This window comes from Nyctereutes procyonoides, unplaced genomic scaffold (assembly GCF_905146905.1).
Source record: "Nyctereutes procyonoides isolate TBG_1078 unplaced genomic scaffold, NYPRO_anot_genome, whole genome shotgun sequence".
NCBI classification, from domain to species: Eukaryota; Metazoa; Chordata; class Mammalia; order Carnivora; family Canidae; genus Nyctereutes; species Nyctereutes procyonoides.
Window position 1 is genome coordinate 30,087,360 of NW_026575146.1, and position 14,875 is coordinate 30,102,234.

Below are 14,875 nucleotides of genomic sequence, written 5' to 3' on the forward strand. Positions count from 1 at the left end.
GAATCTAGTGACACTTTAATGAGAAGTTTAAATTTATTGGCCCTGAATCTCAGAATTTATCAATGCTCTCTACCTAGATTTTCATTTAGAAGTAATGAAGTGATGAGTGAAAAATCAAAAGAAAAGTTTGTGACCAGGAAGAAGTTGCTTTATAGATAATTCAGGTAGTAAGTATTTAAAACTGAAAAGAGATAAATTATTGACAAATGGATAGCATTTAGCCAAGGATGGTAAGGATTTCCTGTGGAGGAAGGAAAGGAGCTATATAGGCAGTACCCAGGGGATTTAACCAAAACCACAGCCTCTTTAACTAGCCACAGTCAAATCCAAGTCCTAGTGACAGCATACCCTTGGGACTAGCCCACTCAATGATTAAAGCATTTTCATGGATCCTAGTGGATAAAAGATTAAGAAGGATTAGTATAGTCTGTTTCTTCGGTACCCACAAAAATGTTCAAATTACTACGTAATTTTGTTTACAAATCTTAGCTAAAGTCAAGTTTCTAATACTGCCCTGTACTCTAAAAATAAGCCTGTAAAAGCAATACTGATGATTCTATTCTCTAAAGGAAAGAGGTCTTACTACCACTATTTCATTGCCCATAGCAAAACATAATTTATTTTTTTAATAATTTATTAGTTTACTCATGAGAGACAGAGAGAGAGGCAGAGACACAGGAAAAGGGGGAAGCAGACTCCCTGCGGGGAGCCCGATGTGGGACTCGAACCCAGGACCCCATTATCACACCCTGAGCCGAAGGCAGACGCTCAACCACTGAGCCACCCTGGCATCCCTAGCAACACATAATTTAAAAAGAAAATGCTGATTTGATGATTTTTCTAAGATAGGTTTGAAAAAAAAAGAAAAAGAACTTAATATATTAGTGGTATTCTTACATAGTTCTGTGTGCTGGTTCAGATACTACATGCAGGGGGAGGCGGACATTCCCTCTTAGCCAGGATTTGAAAACAAAAGCCATTGAAAAATAAGTTGCCGTTTTTATCCTCATACATCCCCCCTCTTGTGTGCCAGGATAACCGCCATTTTATCCCATGCCAGTTCTCTCTGACAGACAACTAGAATCTACCAGAATATGCTTTTCCTCCCTCAAATCTCATCTAGGGATTTTCTAAAGTTTCTCTTTTAACTGGACCCCTCTTTGTCTCCAGATAATACTGTGCTCTTTAAATACCTATCAGCGTACCTCTGACTTAAAAGTGTTCTACTCACATCTTCCAGAAAGATAACTGTCAGCTAATGGAAAACAACTTCATTAGGTTTCTCACAGGGGCTCCCTCTTGCCCTGTGCCTTGGCTTCCCGCTGGAAGATGGCAGGATTTCCCAATGTCCCCTTCCCCATGCCAAATCGTGTCCCAAATATTGTCACAGATGGTTAGTTCTCAGCCAGATCAATGCCTTTCTGAACTGTCGTCAAGAATAATCTTCATCACTGTCCCATGCGTTAAGGATTCCCCCAGACAGGAATGTGTTGAGGGGGAAAATTGCACTATCAGGAAATTATATGAGTTTCCATACTTTCACCAGCACTCATAATTCCAGTAAATAAATATTAGACTGATACGAAGGAGTACAAAACCACTCCACCTGAGAGGCTAGGCATCAAAGACCTTTGCTGTTCTCCTTAACAATTTCAGCGAGCAAAGACTTCTCTGACCATAGGCACCTATTTGCTGTATGTTTCAGAAAGGATGATGTGATGTGTGCAATCCCAAATTCAATGCCTTGTGATAGCATTCACTCCCATGCTTCTCTGTAATATGTCATCCTAATTGTGCTTCGTATGCTCTGGTTCCTGTTACTGGTCTAAATAAACATTTTTTTTTTTATTTACAAAGTGTCCGTGCAACATACCACAAACTCTTAATATTTTTCCCTCAAAACATTTTCCTGATAGTCGGTAAGAGTCCAATTTTAGAATCTAAGGCTCTTGGCTAATGAACGTAAATTAGAAGTTGATTGGCACAAGTGCAAATGTTATTCCATTAATAAATGACCATAATTGTTTTACGGAACCTAAAATAACTTGTTTTAGATTGCCTGGCAGTTAACAAATCTTAGACATAAACGCAGCTCAGAGGAAAAGAGAGCAATGTATTGATTTACAGGGAAGAAGATAGACATCACTTGAATCAAGAATCCACAATGGAGTCAAGATTCTGTCTGAGGAACCATCATTTTGGAAAACTGAATCTAGTTTCTCATACACTGTCTGCCTTTGAAGTACCACTCCCCCAATGAGGTCCAGTACGGTTGCCTTTGCCTCTTGTCTAAAGCATCTTTGTTTTGTTTCAGCTGGCAGGGTTCATCTACGCCTGTTATGTTGTGAAATGTATAACTGAAGAAGAGGACAGCTGTAAGTATTAAAGCTCTATTCTGTTTCTTTCAAGTTCAAAGCATCTCCTTTACTGCCTCCTACCTAGCCTTCCTACTTCTCAGACAATATCCTCCCAACACATCACTGGAACAGGGAATAAGCCTTTTGTATCCATCAGACTAAAGTGTTTTCATAAAAGTATCCAGCATATTGAAAAAATGGAGAAGCACACATGTTGAAAACATATTTCTTTCATGTCATTAAAGGTATTTTTAAAGATGTATTTCTCTATAACAATTCCAGTAGAGAATAAAAAGGGGGCATGGAAGACGGAAATGATTTTTTTCAGTGTGGTTAATGTGATGGTTTTCCTTTTATAAACCCTTATTAAGTATTGCTGCCGAATCAGTGTCACCCAGGAGTAAAATTCCCAGCAATCAACAATTTGGAATCGTTCCTAAAATTTTTAAGACTTCAGCTTAATTCAAGGAATGTGTTTCAGGAAACCAAATGTTTGTATTTCCTTTCTGTTACAGTTTGATGCAAATAGCTATAACTCTTTGTCAGAGTCTCGGCATTGAGTTCTATTGGGTGATCCAAAGTTTAGATGCTGGTGTCATTTTATGAGCCTCAAAGTGGTTCCATTGTGTTTTACTCTTCTAAACTTGGCAGATGGAAGGTTTCAATCCTTTCTCGCCCCCTAAGGATCTGAAATTAGAGGACTGGAAAAATACTACTATGCTCGTGGTAGTATCATGGGTACTTGCCTATGCAGCTATCTTTATTCTGAGGAAAAAATCAGAGTTGGGTTTTTTTTTTTTTTTACCAGTTTCCAAAAATATTCATAATGATGGGGATTTCAAGACAGAGAAGATGAGATCCACTGCTCTGTACAGGATAATTTGAGGGAAAATTCCAAAGAGAAATATGTGTTTCTTCTTCACTTTCCAGTCATGCTAGAAAGGGAGAAGTAAGACAAACCATGAGAGACTCCTAACTCTGGGAAACACACAAAGGGTTGCTGAGGGGGAGGTGGGTAGGGATGGGATAACTGGGTGTCAGGCACTGAGGAGGGCACTCAATGGGATGAGCACTGGGTGTTATACTATATGTTAGCAAATTGAATTTAAATTTTAAAAATGTAAAAAAAAAGGGAGAATCAGTATTGGCTGACTGATTTACAGAAGGAGCTTTTTCAATCACAGTAATACATGATATAAAATCAGGAATATACAGTACATAGTTTATGTTATTTGTGTGTTAAAAGAAATGATGGTCTTTTCACAAAAAAAAAAAAAAAAATGTGTAACACTCCTCAGTAGATCAAGTGTTATGTCAGGCTTTGGAGATTTTAAGATTAGTAGCACACAAGCTTTAACCTCTAGGCATTTACCACATAGTAGGGAAAAACAAACATGTGAATGTATAAGTATAATAAAACTCTGTAGAGCATATATTGTGGGGGATAGAAAAGAGACCAGGAAAGATTTCGTAGAGAAGGACACTCTTGAGCATGATCTTGAGAGTTGAGTAGATACTGTTGGGTAGCTGATATGAATATGGTGATCTGAGGCAAAAGATGAAACAGCACCACGGCCTATCACAGCCTGCCACGTGGAAAGCAGAACCCCCGGGACTACTGTGGCTGAATTGTATCTGTATTTCCAGAGAAGACTGGAAAAGAGAACATGAGTGAGTCAGTAGACAAATGGTCATGAGGAGTGAGGAGTTTGGACTTCATTTTATACAGCATGACAGCAAATCAATTGGAAGGCAGTTTATGAAAAAAGAATAACATAATCAGAAATGTGCTTTAGAAAAATCAAATTGGTATCAGGATGAAAGAAAGACTTTGGTTGGGGGAACAAAGCTAGGGAAAGGAAGATTACCTAGGACATCATGAAAATGACTGAGCTATGAGTTGATGAGAGTCTGGACATCTCTGTATCAGAGATGGAGAGGACAGATACGGTAAGCAACATGCGAAAAGGAGTGGTTCCTGGGTGATGGGTGGGTACTCCGTGAGAGAAGGACCAACTGATTGCTGGGTTTCTGGTACGAGTGAATGACTAAATGGAAATGTCATTTGAGGAAAGTAGAATGGGGATGTGACAACTGGTTCTGTTTAAACACGTTGATCCAGGTACCTAATGAATGCACAAGGGAGGATATCTCACAAGCATTTGTCTTATGCACAAAAGACTTATTCAAAGATTAGGAAGGGTAATAGATTATGGATTTTAAAATATACGGACTCCACAGCCTATGTGAGTTCATTCTAATACTATCATTTAGTGTCTTTGTGCCAAATCCCTGGTGAAGGAAAAGTCCAAATTTCATAGGGGAATTGAGCCATCTTTCAATCTATAATGTTTGATTTCATTTCACAATGATGTCAGCGCATTTTTATTTTCAGAAAATACTGACACACCAAATCTCCTGGACAGATAATCAGTATCTCTCCAGGAGAGTGCCTCCCAAAGGGGATCTCAGAAATGCTAGCTTCATAAGATACATTGCTCAGAAAAGATTCCAAAGCCAAGGATGTCAGATACCAAAAATTTAGAGTGCACATTTACATATTAACAACTCTGGGGGTTTTGTGGCAAAGTAGATTTTATTTTTTCTAATCTACAATTTTGTATCAACCATACTACGTTGGGTGAGCCCAAACGCAAATCAAAGGGAGAAACTAGACAGATTTTTATAGTTTCATGATGCTCAACAGTTCCGCAGAGAAAACACAAAAACACCATACAAGGTCATTAGGAAGGGTCATGGGGCAGAGTGAGAGAGCAGAACTTTTGGCCAAGCACCTTCATTATGGTTTCCTCAGAAAGGAATGGGCAAGGCAGGGGAAACAGATTTAGGATTGACTAGCTCAGTTTGAACTTGTGTTCCCTGTGACTATTAGTGGATATAGTCTGGGGGCACCTAAAGTCTCCAGATGGTTTAGGCGAGCCAGGGTTGACTTGGGAATAACCAGTGGTCATTTTGTAGGTGTTAAAGCATCAATTTATAGAAACAGAGCCAGTGGTCATCTTGTAAATGTTAAAGCATTAACTTACAGAAATCAAAAGAGGAGTTAATATCCCAAACATTTGAACCCAAAACCCATTTTCATAAGAAATCTTAATAGTCTAGAGAATTAGAATTCAGAGTTTAAGGAATTCCAACCTATGCCAAGGTTTGGCCAAAACCATGTAAATCCAAAGGGATATGAAGTCACAAATATCTTTTGGAAGATCAGGTTTCTCTTTTAAGCATCTAATGAAAAATTTTCAAAAAAAAAAAAATTCCAAAAAATAGTGCCTATATTATGTGTACTGGACCATGACCCCTTATCTGCCTTTCTCTACAAATCCCAAGCAGACTCCTTGTAAACAAGTTTCCAATTTTTAGTTTTTTTGCTCAGTGGTTTAGATATGAACTACTTATTTATCTGTATAGCCAAATAGACTGAAACTCACCTTAGGCATTCATGGGACTCAACCAGTCTGGAAGAAGTGCTAATTTGGGCCAGTTCTGTGTCCAGTTAGGTCCATTACCTGTGGTCATTTACACTCAGAAGTACATTCCAGGTATTTGTCGAACACGGTGCTTTGGATTGATATTTCCCCTGCAGTACTGTCCTCATCATTTGTCTGTATACTCACCTACAGATACTACCTAAATGTTCAAGAGTAAAAAAGTTTTGAGATTCCTGTCTAAGTTTTGGTAATTGTATTGCAGAGAAAAAATTATTTTGCTCCTTCAAAGCATTCTGGTTTGGTGAGGGAAAAAAAAAATGTTCTCAGAAAGTAAGGCCTGAAGAATGGGAGAAGTTTAGTGTATATGTCACCAGGGAAGGGATCTCGGGAAATGTCCTTTTTTCCCTGCTACCGATCTGCAAGGAAGCATTGGATAGCACAGGAGTGGCGGGAGGACGTGCTAGCCACCTGCTTGCCAAATTAGACAAGGTTTCATTCCTGGGAGCCTCGTGAGGAGCAGGGGGTGGTTTTAGTTCTGTAACTGTGCTGAAAACCACAGTAGAGAGACAAGGGCCCAGTTTTGGAAACTGGAAAATTAAGATATGTACTCTTGATGTCAGTATGAAACTTGACCGGCTCTGTGCTCCATTTTGATATTTCAGGCCTTGACAGCAGGTGTAGCCAGGGGGCTTCAGAGGCAGAAGCCTCCAGGGAAACTGTGGAAAGGATTCAGGCTCCAGAAGTCTCCCACTTCATTCCACGAAATAGCAATCAGTCATCCGTGAGCCAGAGGGAGTTGGACCGTAGGCACACCAAATGCCTGAGAATCTTTGTTTTCCTTATTTTTCCGTGTAAATGGTACCTCGTTTACTTTTGTGAAGCCCCAGATTGATAGATAGGTAGATAGAGGATAGACAGATAAATAGATAAGAAAGATAGCTATGCTTTAATACAAAGATTTTGTTTTTTGGGGGGTTTTGGGGGGGTTTGTTGTTGTTGTTGTTTTTTGTTTGTTTGTTTGTTTTGTCCCCAATGAACTAGCTCAGACCTTGAAGTTGACATCTCTGACCTTTCAGTTATAGAAGCCAGAGGCACAGGAGACAGGCCGGCTGGCCGGGCCAACTCGAAGGACGCCACTGCCATCTCCTGTTCCTTCCTGGAGATAACAGCAGCCCTGGGAGCAGAGCCTCTTCCTTCCTCAGAGCAGGAAGATGGGGACGCTCCTGCCCCATGCACTAATCGCCTAGGGGCTACAATACCAAAATACCATATTGGCAGGGGGGGGGGGGGGCTTAAACAACAGAAATTTATTTTCTCACCGTCCTCAGGGCTACAAATCCAAGATCAAATTATGGGCAGGTTGACTTCTCACTCTGTCCTGATGGGACCTTCTCTCGGTGTGGGCATGCCCCTGGCGTCTCTTCCTCTTCTGACAAGGACGCCAGTCCTATTGGATCAGGGCCCCACCCTTATGACCTCATTTGCAATTAATTGCCTCTTTAAAGGCCCTATCCCCAGATATAGTCATATGGGGGGTTAGGCCTTTAACATATACATTACGGGGTGGGGGGTGGATTTTAGTTCTGACCATTCCATATCCAAACACAGACACACACACACACACACACACACACACACACACACACACACCCTGTGTCTCCAGGACATTTGAGAGTCCCTGTGAGGTGCAGATTGAGGCCAGCAGTGGCCGTTGACCCATCAAACGCTTGTGAGTAAGAGGCTCCAGGCTGTACTACTTCCCACCTCCCACCCTCCGGGCCCCACGCTCTCTAAGGAGTTCTTGGTCAGCACCTCCTGCCTGGGTGTGGGGTGATCTACCTTCAGATGAGTCGCTCTTCTGCAGAGAACAGGCTGGGAGCCTGCTCCAGAAGGTGTGCCTTGACATTGAACCCTATTTGACTGAGGCAACCATTGCCGCGTACTTTCATGTATTTGTTCCTGAAAAGGCAGTGCTATTTCTTCGGAGGAAAGACTTCCTCCAGGAGAGCAGGTGACCCTTGCTGTGCTGTCTTTGTGGCAAGGCCCTTCCCTGTGTCATCTGTTGCCAACCACGCTGAGTTTTCCTCGTGACCTCCAGTCCTTTCTATTCTCCTCAACTTATTCGCTTTTACAATATTCTGTGAAAGGAATGAAATGATCCGAGATTTTCGGTCTGGCATGCCTTTTATGATCTATGTAGCTCTTCTCTGTCTTCATTCCCTAGCTCACCTGCACCACAGTTGGATGTCCACTTACAGTGATAGAATGAAAAACTTCTCTCTCTGCCTCATTAGTGCTGTTAGATGTGACAATTAAAAGGAAGATGTGCAGCCATGGAAAATAGCACCAATCCAGAACAGAAAAAAAAAAAAGAATCATATGATTTGTCCATTTGTATTATGTTTTCTCATAAGCCTTTTATTTCATAGTTAAACTAAAACTGAGCATCAGTCCTCGAGAAAACGAATCCATCTGTCTAAGGAATCGCTATCTTTTCTAAAAGAGATTCGTGTATTTGCAAGTGTCATTAAATATTCAAATGACCTCTAGAAAGATACAGAATTTCATTAAAAAATAATATCCTACAGGGACTTATTTTGAAAAAAAAATCTTGAAAAATGAATTCTAGGTGTTTAAACGTATGAATACACTCAAGCGCAAACCCACCAGCCAGGAGGAAATGCATAAAAACCTGTCCTGAATTCTCTAAATTCAAGCGGCCTTGGGATAAAAATCACAATCGATTTATAGAAACCTTCATTTGAAAAGCAAACCACAGGAAATTATTCACTTCTCTGAGGCTAATAATTTTCTGTTATTTTTGTTTGATTTTTCTTCTAAAGGCTGCTGGCCTACACTTCTGTGTATTGAACTCCCTTCCATATGTTTTGATCATTTTTCCAGTTTGTCAGGATCATTGAATTTGGAGGCAATGCTTTGAACACAATCACACACACTCCCACTTTGGGGGGAGAGAGTAGTGGCAGCAGGGAGTGGTACTACTCCTTTAAAAAATATTTGTTTCTGGGGGATGCCTGGGTGGCTCAGGACGTGATCCTGGGGTCCTGGGATTGAGTCCCACATTGGGCTCCCCATGAGGAGCCTGCTTCTCCCTCTGCCTGTGTTTCTGCTCCCCTTTCTCTGTCTCTCATGAATAAATAAATGAAATCTTTTAAAAATAAAAATAAAAAAATATTAAAAGATTAAAAAATAAATTAAATAAATAAAAAATTAAAAAAATTTGTTTCACCCCATTTATAAAGAAATGGAAATCTACTGAAGAATGCATAGAAAATACAAACTACACAAAAAGAAAATTAGAATGACCCCATAATTCTGAATTCTGTTTCTCCATTAACATTTCAATGTAGTATATGGTTCCTAGTCTGTCCTCCCTTCCTTCCTTCCTTCCTTCCTTCCTTCCTTCCTTCCTTCCTTCCTTCCTTCTTTCCTCCCATCTCCCCCCTCCCTATTATCTATCTATCTATCTATCTATCTATCTATCTATCTATCTATCTATCCAGTTGATAGAGTCATTCTATACTTTTTTTTTTTTTGGTAATTTAAACTTTCCTTCTCGTTATTTACAAATCACTCCTCAAACATAACCTAAGGGGTAGGCAATTAGCATATCAAAAAAAGGCACCAAATTCTTGGGTATCAGATTGACAGAGTTCTGAAAACGTTGTATCTGCTTTACTTTTGGAGTGTCATACTCAAGCCATCAAATGAGAGAATAATATATCGTTAGTACGGTACTGTTTTATCATCTCTTTATAACATTTGTTTTGGATTTTCAAGGTAACTAAGGGAAATAATCTTGTCCATGTCTGCTAGCCTCCCACAAAACCCAAACTTGCCATTTCACTCCCCATTTCTGAGTGGAATCACCTATTATTAAAGCCTGGAGCCCCAGATTTTGAACGCTACTAATCTCTAGCTATGCCGCACAGGGTAAAAGATGTCACCTTGCTCCTTCCTCAAGCCCCCAAAACCTCAGAAGCTCTGCTTTTATTTAATTTTACAACTATTGATTCTGCTTGAGAGTCCTTTTGGACTGAGAACACGACAGGTTTTAAAATGATGGAAAACTGTCTACCACTCCATTCCAACACCTTAATTTTGTAGGCTCATAAAGATTAAATGACTTGCCCAAGGTCGCTGAGCTCATTCGTGAACTTCTGACACCAATACTGCATATACTGACCCCCTCGGGATGAGGGACTATTAGCCAGTGCCCTCCAGGACCACACCTGTCTTGACCACTGCTGTATCCTCAGCATCTAGCCCATCTCCAACCTGGAGCAGGACTCAGTAAGCATCTGGGAAATCAGTCAGCTCTCTGCAAACGTTTCTTGGACTATCTGGAAACTGATGAGGAAATGTGACATCTCCTTAGATCCCAGTTTATTGTAAGTAAATGAATAATCAATTATATAATAAAGCACTTTTGTCATTTTCCAAGCAAATGACAGGAAGGGGTGGGCTGGAGACATGCCGCCATATGTAAAAAATAAAAGACTGAATAAATGATCAAGACCTGAAACAAGTGCTGACATATACATATGCCTCCTGTCCATCACACCAAGTTTCTCTCAGAGGCAACAGCATTCCCTCTCAGTGAAATACACAGTTTTTGTATTTCACTGTCTTCCCCATTAACCAGGACGGCTCTCTTTTTTTCCGCCAACTGTTACATTCCTCCCTCTTGTGGTCACTGAAGGGAAAATATATGAGCTTCGTTTTTAGCCATGAAATTTCAGGTGGAAGTTGAGTCTGATTCCTCAATGGTCACTCCTTATTTTCCCCTTTTGCTCATTATGCCCCCTCCATTATACCCCACTGCTTCCTGCTTATGCCCACGCACATACGTACTCACACTCACATCCACACACTCTAGCACATGCACACACACGTAACCATCTTTAAATAAATTTCATGTCCCCAAGTCAAAGATGCAGGGGAAGGAAACTGATTTAGTCCCTACCCTCTGTTGATTCAGAACAAACAGGACCTTGTTTCTAGAGAATCACGTCGAGGTGACAATATGCAGAGTGGCAAAAAGGAGGCCCTTTGACTGGGGTGTGATAAAGGAAGTGTTCCATGCAGAAGAGATTTCTAGCTGGGAGCAGTGACATTTTCTGGTATTCTTCAGGTTGTTTCAATCAGCTGTGATGGAAAAGAAAGCCAGCAAATGAATGGAAGGAGAAGTGGGCACATTTACAGAAATGATTAAAAGAAAAACCTTCCAATTTGATGACTCCGCTTCATCTTCCAGTTCTGCAGGTCGCGGCCCCCCTGTAATGGACTCACACGTCTCTCTGTCCTCGCATTGATAATGACATGACAAAGAAAGCGGCTAAGTGGCAGGAAAATGGCATGCTTTTAGCACCGCAGTGTAGATACACACGCTCACAAAATACAGTTGCTGGGATCCCACAGCCCCATCTCGAAAAAGAACAAATGAGAACAAGACAAAGCGCCGGGCCAGGACACCGAGCACTAAAAGCCCTCCAGAGCCTGCTGGTCAAGAGGGCTCCACATTCAACGTTCGCCTTTTGATACATGATGCTGGCAGGTGCCCACTTCATTATGTCCAGTTGTGCTTGGGTTTGGGAGGCGCCTAATAGAGAGGCAAGGCCGGGCTTAGCTCTCTCCCTGATGGCAGGAGGACAAAAAGGCCCACAGCTCTGGGGATGGCCACCAGGGATGCCCAATGGAAACGCCTGAGCAGAGAGCAGCCTTACACAGAGCCTCTGAAAGAGGGCCTTGGACCTAAGCGAGCAGAGGGCTGACCCTCAGGTCTGCATGACATTTGAATGAGGCTGAGGTCGCTGCGGAGGCTAGGAGGCTGGGGAGGCCTCCGCGAGCATGGGTTGGCATTGTGTGGCAGCAAGTGAAGGAGAAACAAACTCAAAGCTCGCAGGAGGTGAGGTCTGTTTAAATAATAGAAAGTAATTAGACTGAAGACAAAAATCAGTGATGGCATTTTATAATTACAATTAATTTAAAGGTTAATTTCCTTTGGTGCTAAAATCTTATTTAAAACATTTACCAGGGAAGGAAATTAGGATGTTGCTATCAAGAGGCGTAGCGTGCTTCTGGGAATCCAGGCCTATTATCACTTGAAAATTAGGTTAGGCCCAAAGTGGGAATTTCAATTCATTTTTGCATATAATGGATGGTGGTCAGGCTCAGAGTCAGTGGGGTTGGCTGGGGCAGGCGGTGCAAGATTTGCATATTTGGTTTGTTTGTTTATGGGATTAATTGCAAATGTTTTCCAACAAAGGAGCCTGGTTTATACATGAACAATCCTGACACGAGAAAGAAAATTGGATATGGATTGCTTGCTGCCTTTGTAACTAATGAAGTTGATGTTAAGGAATTCCCAAAAGCAGAAAAGCAAAGGGAAGCACAGAGTCACATCCTTGCACCTTCGTCTCGGAAGTGAATTGAGTCGGGGGGACAGTGTTTCTTGCAGTTGGCTCCAAACCTACCAATCCTACTCCCCACTCCCGATTCCCACATTTGTTTTCATCACCCTGTTTTCCAACTGGAAACCGTCGCATCTTAGGTTCCAAATGCTGTGTCTGTGTGTAAATATATAAGTATAAAATATGCATATACTACACAGACTCCACGGTATATGCATAGACTACTCAGCAGCTCATCTCCCTGGAAACTTGCTGAGTAAAATTAAAGTATCATAGTATTAACAGTCAGAGAGAAGTAATTCCTTTGCCCTGATTTTTTTCCCGCTCACTCTGCCTGGGTAGATTTGCTCATTTTAAATATTTTATTGCTGCCATTGGTCTGTAAACTCACCCCAGAAATATGGAACCGTGCAAGATCCTAGAGCTGTGAGCAGTATTAGCAATCAGCTGCTTTAATCCCCTCATTTTACAGTTGAGGAGAGGGACCCTCAAATTGACTTGCTCTAAATTAAACAGTCATTTAGAGGCAGACCTGGGAATTGAACCTAAGTCTCCTGGTTTAAATATACTTTCCACGTCGCTTCACTGTGATGATCAAGATAGATTCTTTCAACACATATTGATCAAGTAACCGCTCTTTGGTTGGCTACGTGTTAGTCACAGGGAACCAAGCAGATCCCGCCTTTGCCTTCATGATGGTTAGAGTCAAGGATGCAGCTCACGCAGACACCCACTGTCGTTCCTGATGATAACTCAGGCAAAGGGAGGAGGCGGCGTGGTGGGAATGCATCCCCGTGTGCCTCGGCCAAGTGAGAAGACTAGAACATTCTTCCCCGAAGAGATGACATTTTGGCTGAAATCTAAAAGATACGTCAGGGACATATGTAGAATTTGACAAAAATAGGCGCGCCTTTGTTCAAGGGGACTACTTCCCAATCCATACTGACCCTAATGTACACCATAATTCACACAGGAGTAATATTGTTTTTAAAGAGCTCAATATAGTAAATCTAGTTTCAGCTTTCCAAAACGCCGGTTAGAATGCTAGGATAACCACTGGACTCTCTTTCCTGAAACCGCTACAGCCGTTCTGAAAAGATGATCATTTGAGGCTCAAGAGTTTGGTGATTTTCCTTTGCATCTGGAGGATGTAAAAGTGATGCCAAGGTGACATTAGCAAGACACGCACGGCTCTTCTCTTTTCCTAAATATGCCTCCCTGCACAAGTGGGCCCGCACCCTGATGAAAACTGCTGCATTTAAATGGGCTGTGCCTTCTACATGTAACCTGGATGTCAGCTGAGAAGACAGGCCGGGCCGCGACCTACTCACTCACCTGTAGCTCGTAATAGCTGCTCTCTCTGATTCCAGCTGGAAGGCCTGGCCTACCTGATTGAAAGCAAGTCGAACAGGGGAGAGTGAAACAAAGATTTGGGGAATCTGCTCCATCCAAATGGCCCAGCACAGAGTGAGCCCAGACACCTTCAAAGGGGTCATCTCCTGACAACCCTACCCAAATCTGAGAGGAACAGGTAAACCTTTTCCTTCCTTAGTTATCCCTCACCAAGCATTGAGCTCATGCTCTCTGCCTGGTCCAGCAGGATAAGCTTTCAGGATCTGCATTCTAGCACACTCCACAGGATAGTTCCTTTTGCCTACATACAGGCTGACATCTCATAGACCGTAAACCTCATAGACCAAGAGATTGGTCCCAGCCTCTCTGTCCTTATATATAATATACAAGGCGATTCCCAAAACAAAACAACTGGAAATATGAAAACTCAGCTCCATGTAGTTTTTTAGGCAAAAAATATCTTCCCTTTGTTCTATATTATGTCACACCAGCTCTTCCGTGGCTTGTCAGACCACGGTTAACCAACAGAGTGGGCAGTTGAAGGGTTTCCATAGACCTACCTCAGTTGTCCTCAGCTTCTGCTGATGACCCAATATTTGTGTCATTCCACACAATATGTTTGTAAATTCTAACACCCAGGTCTTGTCCTCTCAGTAAAGAACCTAACTATGCATTTTAAATTATTTTCTTTGCATAAATCGCTTCCAAAAAAAGAAAGATGAGATCTCAAATCCATGCACAGTGTATCTTTAATATACACGCGTCTAAGTATTGCACATGACACTCGATCCTGTCAATAACCCAATGAAGTTGGGATGGTTTCATTATCCCCACTTGAGAGAGGACAACAGTCAGGCTCAGAGCAATTGTGACCTACTTGTGGGTATGATGCTGGTAGGAAGTGAAGATCCAACCTGAGCCAGGTCTTCTGATTCCAAAGTCTGCGATTTTTACGCTACTTCATCACTTCCCTGCTGTATCCAGGGGGACTTATAATAGTGGAGGCTCCTTTGAGAGCAACATCCTGGTGTCAGCGGAAACACAGCATGTGTTGCTTCAAATCTCCCCTAAAATACCACCTTCACGGCAAAGAGGCAGAAAGAGGCAAGAGCAGAGAGACAGCATACTTTGTCAAGTGGAAGTAATATTTTCTTTTTTTTTTTTTTTTCTGTTTTCAAAACCAAAAGCTTAAGGGGGTTACTCAAACTATTTCTCACCGAAGAAGTATCTCTTCTGCTATGGTATTACTGTAGTGATTGGGTTTCACTCTCATTTTTTGGCG

The 14,875-nt window shown here is 41.6% G+C and overlaps 1 protein-coding gene across 2 annotated transcripts in view; it reads left to right on the forward strand.

Annotated features, from left to right (window-relative positions):
- NKAIN2 (sodium/potassium transporting ATPase interacting 2) overlaps positions 1-14,875 on the forward strand; it is a 967,202-nt gene that overhangs the window by 937,952 nt on the left and 14,375 nt on the right. For both annotated transcript variants that reach the window (XM_055309568.1, XM_055309569.1), the window contains exon 5: positions 2,315-2,375. In XM_055309568.1, the coding sequence (XP_055165543.1) occupies positions 2,315-2,375 (61 nt within the window). The remainder of the gene's footprint in view (positions 1-2,314; positions 2,376-14,875) is intronic.